Source organism: Numenius arquata, chromosome 1, assembly GCF_964106895.1.
Source record: "Numenius arquata chromosome 1, bNumArq3.hap1.1, whole genome shotgun sequence".
NCBI lineage: Eukaryota > Metazoa > Chordata > Aves > Charadriiformes > Scolopacidae > Numenius > Numenius arquata.
Window position 1 is genome coordinate 133,226,965 of NC_133576.1, and position 11,789 is coordinate 133,238,753.

Sequence of the window (11,789 nt, forward strand, 5' to 3'; positions counted from 1 at the left end):
TTTCATGTGCGCATTCACTACCTTCCGATTTCACCTTAAGGTCAACATGTAAATTTGCAATGCATTATTTGCATATGGCACTAGAGGTGTAATAACACTGCAAACTCCATAGTGCTTCCACTTCAGGGGCTTCTGTAGAAAGAAATGGCCTAAACAGTTACACAGACACTGGAGTCTGGGATTACGAGTACAAAGCAGCAAGTAAATTAAATGACTCTACAGCCCTGAACCTGAAAGCTACTCCGGCAAAGAGACGGGATGCCAAGAAGATACCTTCAAGAGCATCTCAGAGAGCAGTTCCACAAGGTGAGCGCTGGATGGGTCAGACACAGAATGATACCACTTGCAACCCCTCGCTAATTCCACTTAACATTAAAAAAAAAAAAAAAAAATAAATCCAACAAACCCTCTACAAAATGGTACACACCTGCCTTTCAACAAGGACTGTATCTACAAGCTGTATTTTTAAGCTGGACACATTGCAGACTACCACTTCTAACTGTGCTCTCTTTGAACCCTTATACACAATCCATGACACGCAAATTTTGGTGCAACATCTGGTGCGCTTTTTCCAACTCCACCAATAACCTTTCCCAAGGCTAATTTTTCACATTAGGACATTACTAATTAGAGGAAGAATGGTTAATTTTATTTCTTTTTTATTTATTTCTGGAAAGTCTTTTCATCCTGTGTCGGATATCAAAGAAGCACAGTCCTTTCCCACCACGTTCAGGACTAGAAAAAGAGGTAATGAGATTTTTTTTTATTATTATTATTATTTTTTATAAACAGTGCTTATTAGTGTTTTTTTTTTCCTAACCAGTCTAAGTTACACATTCAGAGGACAATAATGTAGTAAGACTACGTTTGGTCTATGGAATATTTGTCGAACTGCTAGCACCAAAGGGAGCAACTGAGCTGTATGTATCCATGTCTTTTTAAGTCTTGAAAAATGTTGATAGATGTAACTTTTTTTTTTTTAATCTCATGTTCATGAAAGTGCCTGTAGATGAGAGACATAACACTATTTCAAACACCAGAGTCCTCCATGACGACGCGTGGGCAGACGCTATATGTACATGTCCTAAGAGCTCTCTCGCTGGCAGCCGGGAAGATTGCCAGTGTAGTCCAGGGTCAGCGTTCATTGTTGGTTTTTTCTTTTTGCATTTCTTTTAAAAAGGACCGAACACATCGTTCTGTGAGAGAGATTTTGATTTCTTCGATATCTTCTTCAAGGGAGGCTGCCCCAGTCTCCCATGGAAGGAAACGCAATAGCTCACATTCTGCATTACATGAAGCAATTGTGCAACTCTCCTTTTCCTAACCCGCTCCAGAGACTGCAAGAAAAATGAAATTTAAACCGTGTTATATTCTGCTACGTTGCCATGCAGCTGGAGCCGTCAGCCTGCCACGCTTCCAGGTCTGCAACCTGACTCAGGGTAAGTCAGATGGGTCAAAGTGGCAGGAATTCCCTTCAAGGAGATAAATCCCAGCAAAAAAAAAAATCCTCTTGGCCCATGGTGGAAGGGAAAAAAAAAAAAAAAAAAAAAAGAAATCACTTTTTAATTAAAATTACAGCAAGTCAAGTAGCTGATACTTTTGCCCTCTCCTGGTAAGGGGGATGAGACATTGTTCACAAGGGTATTCTGTCGTGCCTCGCTGATCAACCGGCAGGCCAAGTCCAGGAAGAGTTTTTCCACATTATCCGATTCTTTTGCTGAGGTTTCCAAATAGTACATGTCCTGTGCTTCAGAAAACTCTGCAGCTCTTTGCTGGGAGACTTCCCTCTTATCAGCTAAATCAATCTTATTACCTGCATTGATAAAAGATTTTAGAAAGGGAATTAATTTGACTTCCAAAACAAGAGAAACAGAACTTGATAAGGGATAAAGAAGAGTTTGGTGTTGTATTATGTCTATGGATAGTGCTTTTGATGGGAAACTCTTAGTGCTTGCTCTCCCCTCCAAATAGCAGATTCCCTGATACACGTGACCAAGTTCATTTAATATCAGCTCATTTAATGGAATATGCCCTGTGAACATCTGAGTCAGTTAGCTTTAATTTAGCACCAGTGCATCTGTTTGCTGCTATCAACCAGTATTAAAGGATTTCCATTTTAATATTTATTGAAAATTCTCCTGTTCTTGCTCTGAGGAGCACTTAAAATGTCAATTATAGCATGTGAGATGCTAAACGTGATATTTCTCATGTAATTATAAGCTTTAAGAGAAGCCTGGGGTGGAAGGCTGCTTTCCTATTTCAATATTCCCATGAAGGATTTGGCTGTTGAGGCTGGAAGAGGAACAGGCTCAGGGGCACTCGCAGAGTGAAGTGTGGTGAGAAACCAGCCCCTTTCTTCAGAGAGCTCGGTTTAGCAGAGAGTTGATCAATGCCTCGAGCAAGCATCTGATATGATTATACCCTGTTACCGGCCACTTCACTTCAAACATGTTTTTTGCCATAAATTAATCTTACAAAGAAGATAACAGACTAGGGCCTGTGACACCCAGGGGCTGTGTCCATGGACTCAGCAGGTTCAGTGGCCTCATTTCTACCAGCAATTTTGTGAGGAGTGGGAGGAAAAGAGGCAAGCCACATCTCATTGGCCTCCTCTCAGATCCCCTTTCTTTCCTGATAAAGCAGTTTCTTGGACCCGCTGCAAACACTGAAGTTACCTTTCTAAACAAATTATCACTCAACGTAAGCGGTTAATGGGTGTCACCATCTTCAAAGTGTGCATTATGGCTATCATTTATATTTTGTGCTATAGATGCTGATAATTAACTTAATGTTCCCTAAAAAATTAATGTATGCATTTGTTCATCAAGTACTAATTTTTTCTGCATCATTTGTACATGTGCCGTATCCTTCTTACGGAGTATAATGAGTTTCTTGTGTGGAAGCTCCTTAAATCCCAATGGCTACTTGCAACACCACTGGGGGCACATAAAACTCAAAAGATTGTTTAAAGACACCTTAAACACATTTTGCAGTCCTCTAAACTTGCCTTTTAAACAGCAAACCATTAAAGTAGATAACGACACTGCAATATGAAACTTTTTGGCTTTCCCCACTTTATTTTTCCATTGTTCTTTATATATCCTTGGGCCTTTAAAGGCCACATCCTAACTATTAGATGCTGAAAGCAGAGGATGGAAAAGCACAGGGAAGGAAAATAGCCTTCACCTTCCTTGTAGCAGACAGATGGCCCGAGATCTGCTTTAGCTTTGAGTTGAAGCTCTACAGATTAACATAGCATTCAGTTATTTATTTTTAGATCCCCTAAAATTCATGCAAAAACATCCAGTTTTCCAGCTCTGTCCCACCTGTGAGTGCTATGATCCACACAACCATCACATCCTGACCTGGTCTGCAGATCTTGACCCCTTCGAGACAAGACACCAGTTGTCCCACAGCTATGGGGTATAGCAACCTGCAGACAACCTTAACTTGAGCAGATCCTTGTATATTTGTCGAGATCCAAGCTGGAAGCCACAAGGGAAGCTGCTCTATTCTTAGCCCAGTTGGTAGCTGCACCATCAACACTTTAGTCCCATGTGGGACCAACTGGTGAGAACTATCCACCTCTGCATGCAAAAGCCTCAAACCTGTGATGGGACCAAACTTCGAGAAGTGCCTATGGTGCCCTGACCACCACTATCAGCATCGCAGGGTTATTTGCAGAAGGAATGGTCCAAGCACTGGGTTTAAGTGCTGGGCTGCACCCTGTGCCCACCCGCGGTTACAAATGGCTGGCAACAAGATCTGCTGCACTGGTTTGAGCATCCCGCACCACCAGTTCCCACAGATACCACATTTTCCGCCTGCTAACACCTCCATCTGCCACCAACCCCTCCACACGCACAGCTCACCCCCTCATTACACCACCACCCCACTGGGGACGATTGTCACTCACCCACGAGCACGGTTATGACCTTGTTGCTGGCATATTGCTCGATTTCTCGCAGCCACTCGGGGAGACACCGGAAGGATTCTTCGCAGGTGATGTCGTAGGTCAAGATTAACGCGTTAGCGCTGCGGTAGTAACTCTGCGTGATGGACCGGAATCGCTCCTGTCCTGCCGTGTCCCAGATCTGCAGCTTTTGGCATAACAAGGAAGGGTGGTAAAATAAAAAAAAAAAAATTAACTTTTTTATTTGATAGCAGCACTGTTTTAACCTAAAAAAAGTCCTTCAGGGTAAAACCAATGCTGGGAAAGCACTTAGTTCTTCTGCTCTTTGGCTTTCCCTCCCCCAGCATTTTTTGTTTCTGTTCCTGTGCTTGTGGATTGAAATGCAAGGCACAAAGTCAGCTGGCACGGTGGCTGATGGCCCCTGGAAGCCGCAGATCTGCTGGCTTTCATGTGACTTCTACCATCTCCCTCCGCTGTGGGCAGAGCTGCTAGCCTGGAGAGAGAAAGTCACTTCTGCCCTTGAAGTCCAACCAACAGCGGCATTCATCCCAAGAAGAAATAAGAAAGCCTCTCCTCTAGCTCCCAAAGCTAGTTATAATTATCCTGAGATCATAGAATCATAGAATGGTTAGAGTTGGAAGGGGCCTTAAAGATCATCAGGTTCCAACCCCCCTGCCATGGGCAGGGACACCTCCCACTAGACCAGGTTGCTCAAAGCCCCATCCAGCCTGGCCTTGAACACTTCCAGGGATGGGGCATCCACAACTTCCCTGGGCAACCTGTTCCAGTGCCTCACCACCCTCACAGTAAAGAATTTCCTCCTAATATCTCATTTAAATCTCCCCTCTTCCAATTTAAAACCATTACCCCTTGTCCTGTCACTACACTTCCTGACAAAGAGTCCCTCTCCGGCTCTCCTGTAGGCTCCCTTCAGATATTGGAAGGCTGCTATGAGGTCTCCCCAGAGCCTTCTCTTCTCCAGGTTGAACAACCTCAGCTCTCTCAGCCTGTCTTCATAGGGAAGGCGCTCCATCCCTCTGATCATCTTCGTGGCCCTCCGCTGGACCCGCTCCAACAGGTCCATGTCCTTCCTAGATGCACTGATGGTGGATACACTGATGGATGATGCACTGATGGGTGGAAACCACAGGAGTGAACAAGGAGCTCAGCTGAAGGCCGACTGGGGACTCTAACACTTTTCCTCTCTCCAACTTCAGCCAACTTCACCTTCAACATCAGGCTCGCTGCCTGCCTTCCCAACATGTAACACTGGTTGACATGTCCTTAACTATATCAAAGGGGTCATGAGTGTTGGCCAAACGCTCTGGGTCCAGGAAGACAACTTACATTTCCCAATACAAACTAAACTCATACTGTTTTTATAATTTGACCATCTGATAGTTTTTGGTGGGTCACCAAAACCTCAATTCTTCAAAAATACAGTCAAAGAAACAAACATCCATAATTAAAACATTTCAACATAAAAGAGTAGTTCTCTGCTCCAGCTTTTATTTTTTTAAAGCACCCCTCCCTGGAATTAAGTATGTGAAAGGGTGATTTTCAGCCAGTATCCTGTGTACTTTGGGAAGAAAAAGGTAAAGTATTTGAGATTTTTTCCATATATTCAGCAGCTCGTAATAGAGAAAACCTTATTCTTGCCCAGTTCCAAAGTCAAACTACGCCAGCTACTCATCATAAATGAGTTAGTTTGAAATAAGAGCTCCCAGTAGCAGCTTTCAGACATAGGGTATGATTTTGAAAAAAGCACATTTTTTGCAGAGAAAGTAATTTGTGGCTGGCTCACAGTTCCTGGGAGCCTTTGTGCTTAATGTCTTGGCATAGCTGTATTTAAAGGGCTGAGCGTGGCACGTGTAGTTAAGTGACACACAAAACTGTAAGTGAAATTACTTGCACATGAAAATTCAGGTAAGAACGAATCCCCATTAAAACAAAACAGCCTCTGAACTCTGGCAGATGGAAAAATACAGATAATTTTACTGTTGCTCAGCTATTTAGGATCAAAAGTTTGCTCAGCTATGGGATCCTGGGCTGCATAGGGAAGAGTGAGTCCAGCGTAGGGCAACAAAGATGATTAAGAGATTGGAGCACCTCCCTTATGAGGAAAGGCTGAGAGAGCTGGGACTCTTTAGTCTGGAGAAGAGAAGGCTGAGGGGAGACCTTATCTATGTTTACAAGTACCTAAAGGGTGGGCTGAAGGATGATGGAGCTGGACTCAGTCAGTTCCAGTGAGAGGACGAGGGGCAACGGGCACAAGCTGGAACATAGGAAGTTCCATTTAAATATGAGGAGAAACTTCTTTATGGTGAGGGTGACAGAGCCCTGGAACAGGCTGCCCAGGGAGGTTGTGGAGTCCCTTCTCTGGAGATCTTCAAGACCCGCCTGGATGCAGTCCTGAGTAATGTGCTCTGGGCAATCCTGCTTCGGCAGGGGAGTTGGACTAGATGATCTCTAGAGGTCCCTTCCAACTCTGACAATTCCGTGATTCCGTGATATTTCCCAGGAAAAACACTTACTGATTGGTCTCTTGGTTAAGTCCAGCGTATTTATGTTTTGCATTTATTGAGAAGATCTCCAAGCTGATACAAACTTGATGTGAATATGTTCTTCCACCGCTTTAATATAATGGACATCGAAAGCAAAAGGGATTGCCCTGGGGGAGAGGGTTTCTTACTGGCTGCAGCCCTGAGTCTTCCTGCAAGCTGGGGTCAGAAGGCAGGGAAGAGCCCCCAACCTCACAGCCACCGATGTACACATCGGTGCTGCACACAAAACACACATAGAATCATAGAACGGTCCAGGCCGGAAGGGACCTCCAAAGGTCATCTAGTCCGACCTCCCCCGCAGTCAGCAGGGACACCCCCAACTAGACCAGGTTGCCCAGGGCCTCGTCGAGCTTCACCTTGAATATCTCACACTTCAGCCCACTGATTAGTTCTGCCAAAAAAAAAAAAAAAAAAAAAGATATTGCACGGGAAGCATTTTACTTGTCTCACTTTTTCAGAGGAACCAAAGGATGGTGCTTGACTCAGCCTGCAGAAAACCCTAGGTGTTTATTTTCTTGGAGCCAATTGATGCTTCCTGCTTTCCCAACATCTGCACGTCCATTTAGCTTCATACATATGAACATTTCCACCAAACGCAGTGAGATCGCAGGTCCGTAAGACCTAGCCCTCTGTTTGCAGCACTGAGGATGTTTAGCTTTGACCAGCACGATAACTGCTATCTGCTTGGCTCGAATTTGTGCAGCCTCACGGTACAGGTGTCGTACACAGTTTTGGTTTCATTAAGAAAAGGCCAGGCTGATCAAAAGCCCCCTCAGTGCACAGTGCTGCCTCGGCTCATCTGTCAGCGAGCTTTAGTAGCCACTCATCTCCGATACGGCTTGCACACAGCCTTCACGCCAGCAAGTCCCTCTCCACTGACTTTCAAATGCCATTTTGAACGCTGGAAAGTATTTCTCCCCAGAAATCTTATCATTTATTTTCAAGTCTGAAAACCTTTTTGGTAAACAGCTCTGCTCTCTCCTCCTGGATCCCAGCAGACGTGCGGGAGATGCTGCCCAGCCCAGCAGCGGAGTGGCGGCTCAGGCACTGTGAAATGAGCTAACAGGCAGGGAAGCGCCTCGTTTGACTGAGATGTCATTTTTATTGCTCTGTGCTCTGACTCATTCCTGCTTTTCTCCCTCATTAAATGTTTATTCTCGCTAGCACTGCTTACTCAAAAAAAGTTTCGGCTTCACTCCCTGAAGGAGATCCATTCAGATTCCATTTCAGATGCTGGAAGGCTCATTCCAGTGCCCAAACGTACTGGACTGAGCTTCCTCTCAGGCTTGGTCGCTGTGGCTGAGCTCCATCGACCCCGATTTACTCCCCTGGTGGGGTGGGGAGAAGGAATTTGATTTAACAACTATTTGCTATGTGAAATATAGCTGGTAAACCAGTTACCACTCACTAAGGCTCTATGAAACACAAGCCAGCCCCAAGGTGATTAAGAGCTGCTGGGGTGGACACTTGTGCATCCATCAGACATTCGCAGGCCAGCAGGCACCTACCACACTGACAAGTTCTCATTTAGCTTGTAGAGCTTTCCCGAGCCACCCTTGCCCCTGAGATAAGCCCATGTTGGCATGACTGCTCCCAACTTTCTCTTAAGGAGTTTGCACCCTCAGCTCAAGCTAGCCTTGAAACGGGATTATGTCCCAGGAACAAGAAGTCAAACTCAAATAAACCCTTCGGGCAAGTTCACGTGTCCAAAAACCAGACCTCAGATACAAGCGATGTTCTTTAAGCTCCATCTGTACTTGACAGGAAACCAGATGCTTGGAAAGGAGAGGTGTCTGAAGTGAATGGGATTAATCTTCTTCAGAGATTGCTTTTCTCCCTCCATTGACCAGGACAATCTTGAGACAGCTGGTTTGAGCCAGGTATGTAAGGAAAAAAATGAATTCCACCCTCAGTGCAGTAGTTAAGCCATTTACCAGCTTAGATCCTCTGAGCTGCTCCACCGGAGCTGGTTTTGGCAGAAAGAAGCATCTCTGCTGTCCGAGGAGCCTGGATAAGCAGCATCCATGTCCTGGTCGACCCCGCTACACCAGATGCTTGCTAACGAGCATCACAACCATCAAACCAAGCACCAACAGCATGGGGGCTACATGTGATCCTCACTGCCTGCTGCTCTGCCCCACTCGAACAGTGATGTGCTGAACATTGACTCGGTCTTTATCAGGTCAAGGTATTTACACCTCTTTGTTCTTCACCTGCTCAGGCAGGTCTTCTGGTCATGGACCATCACTTGCCATCGGTTTGTACAGCTCCTCATGCAGCAGGGTGGCAGCCTGCTGATGTGATTGTGGCTTTTAAAATCTGTCCTAAACTCAGGAATCCACCACCTGATTTCCCTCTTAAAAACCCTCTGTGCCGAAATACAAGTTAAAAAAACCCCCCAAAAACAGTGCCAAAAATCTGCACAAGTCCACTGTTTCCATCACATCACTTACACAACATTAAAAATGGGTCTCAACGTCACATTCAACTGCTGTGACGCCGCTGTTGCTCTCCCATTTGCTCACTACTAGATCTGATGAAGGCAGGAAGGGGAAAACCACTCTTTTTCACTTTGATGCCCCTGGATTTAATGCAGGCAGAGTAATTCCGGGAGCAGCTTAAGGACCCTGCACACTTTGACATCAGAGGCTCATATAACAATACTCTTCTCCAACCTCTTAGACACCACAGTAGCTCTAACAAAATCTCTACTAATGAGCAAAGCAGCGCCAGCCAATATCTCTGGGCACTGGAACCCAACTATGGATCCCATTAACGCATGAGGTTGGTCCCTGGTGTGTTTTGACCCAGAGAAAGCAGCTCTCTGCCAAGTGATGCTCAGGCTCAGCTTGGCAATTAGCACAGGAAAAGGACAGTTTCCCAGCAGCAGTTTGGTTGCAACCACCCTATTTTGGAAGATGAAAGAGTTTATGTGGACATTGCCCTTCTCACTTCAACTTGTTGGCTGAAGCATCAGTCTTGTGACCATCTCCACTTGGCAGAAGTGGAAGATGAGCCTTCATTGTGCATAACCACTCAAGTCCAGAAACCTGCTCTCCCCGAGAGTTGCCTTGGGAACTCACAGAAGACCTTCACTGAGCATTCCCCAGTGGGAATGCAACAGATTTCTGCTTACCAGAAATGCCATGAGCAGATTCCACTGAAGTGTTTCTTTGCGCTTCCTCAACCCCAGCCAAGCACGATCTCAGTGTCTCCTAAGCAAGGACAGAGTTTTGCAAGACCTTCCCTTTCCATTTTCTACCTTAGAATAGGTTTGCTGTTACGATTCTGATGGTAATTGTGGAGAGGGGTGCAAAGCATTAGACCCAGCATTGCCTGAGCCACACCATATAGCCCTGGGCTTCCCCGTGTGTCTTTGTGTTCCCCAAAGGCCTTCCAGCAGTGAGACACCTCAGCTATGCACTGTCACACGAGTTCATGCTGAAAACCATCAGGCTCCTACCTTTACTTTTTCACCGTTTATCTCCACAGTTTTAATCATAAAGTCAACCCCAATCGTGGCTCCTTGACCCGGTGGGAAAAGCCCCTGAAAGAAAACAGAGTTTCATTAAGCAAATTTCTGTAGCGCTCTTTGGGTGCCAACCCTCACCCTTTTCCAACCCCAAAACTATTCCCTCCTCCTGCCCTTCCCTGGACACTTATTTCCATCATGTTTAGAGAGGAAAATGTGACATTTCCCCAGAGCAAAAGTTACTATAATTCAACCCCACAGCGCTTTCCCTACTCATGTAGCAAGTTGTTGACTTCAGATGCGGGAAAACAGGAGAAGAAAAGGAAGATGCACACAGGGAAAAAGAGAGGGGAAAAGCCCTTCTGCTTCTGTGCAATTGGAAGAGGCAGGAGAAGGGTAGATTAGGACCCTCCATCCTACTTCCCAATGCCTTGAAAGAGGCGCCTGCATGGGATGAGATGCCTTTGCTCCCGCAACCTCACGCCTTCCCTCTCCCCTCCACCACAGGCAATGGCACGGAAAGGCATTTCTGGCAGCTCCCAGCACCAGGGTCCCATCCTTGCACAGCATTTCGGGAGCGAAGCACAGAGCCAGACTCTACAATGGCAAGACTCCACAGCAATGGCAAGGGCCGGCATGATGCTGGTGGCATTTGATTGCAACACCATCAAAAAGAAGCCACAGCAAAACAACAACAAACCAAAAAAAAAAAAAAAAAAAAAGAGCGTTTTGATTTCTGGTGTCTAGGTCTACAAGGTCATGTTGATTTTGGGGCACATCCATCCCCTACAAGCAGCATAAGTGGCCACAAATTTTTTGCAGTTAACCCCTTGGGGTCTTTGGGGTTGACTAGCTTTATTGCCACTGGCTATCACATGCAGTTGGAGAGTGTTTAACATCACCACGGCTTTAGAACTAAAATTAACAGTGAGGGGGGAAATTGCTGACAATTCCTAGTGGAGAGTGCAACAAAAACCCCACAGCTTATGTTTTATAGTGCATCATGCAAAACCTTCTCTTCCCCCGGAACACAGAAGTCTGGTCCTTTCCCTGTTATTCTGCCACAAAAACAGGCCTGATGTTTAACAGAAGACACTGGACTGACAGCCCAGGACCCAGATTATTTAATTATCTACTAATGACAAACTACAGGGAGAGCTTTGTGCAGCAGCAAGAGGGATGGGGAGGTGAAGGCACATGGGAGCGCACCAGGAGATGTGCTGGTCCTTAAAACTGGTCCAAAGCACTTCCAAATCCCAGCAGCTTTCAGAGAGGACTTTCCATCTTCAGAGAGGGATGAGTTTTCTCCAGCACAAGATCCCCAACAGGGCTAAGTACAGCACTAGATACAGACATGCTGCTTGTGCCAGTATGTTGCTGTAGGTGATGCCCGCACCAAGAGTGTGGACAACAAATTACTTTGGAGCTGCAATGCCAGTGAAGCCCTCGGTCCATAGCCACAAGCTCCACGCTCCCATCCCAGGGCTGTCCCCACCCTGACATCCCACATCCAAGAGGCAGCCAACCTTACCTGAGTGAAGCGACGGACTAAGCAGGTCTTCCCCACACCGGCGTTGCCAATTAAAACAATTTTGAAGAGGAAATCATAATCTTCCATACTCATTTACGCAGCTGCAAGAGAGAGAGAGAATGCGACACGACATGAACCAAGGCGGTGGGGAAATGCCCTTTTATTCCTGCTGAACTTTATTCCTCCAAATATGCAGAACAAAGGTCTCCTGGCACACGCGGGGCTCCTCAGATAAGGGAGAAGAGCCCTTCCCACTCCGAGCTGGGGCATCCACGTAGTTCAACATCACCTGCTGCGAAACCTTGGCCA

The 11,789-nt window shown here is 45.9% G+C and overlaps 1 protein-coding gene across 1 annotated transcript; it reads right to left on the reverse strand.

Moving 5' to 3' along the window:
- Positions 1-784: 784 nt before the first annotated feature.
- Positions 785-11,584, reverse strand: RAB30 (RAB30, member RAS oncogene family). Its single transcript, XM_074168911.1, has 4 exons — positions 11,481-11,584; positions 9,941-10,024; positions 3,917-4,100; positions 785-1,813 (listed from the first exon to the last, which is right to left on the reverse strand). The coding sequence occupies exons 1-4, from the start codon at positions 11,571-11,573 to the stop codon at positions 1,563-1,565; spliced, it is 612 nt and encodes a 203-aa protein (XP_074025012.1). The 5' UTR covers positions 11,574-11,584; the 3' UTR covers positions 785-1,562.
- Between the last annotated feature and the right edge of the window lie 205 nt (positions 11,585-11,789).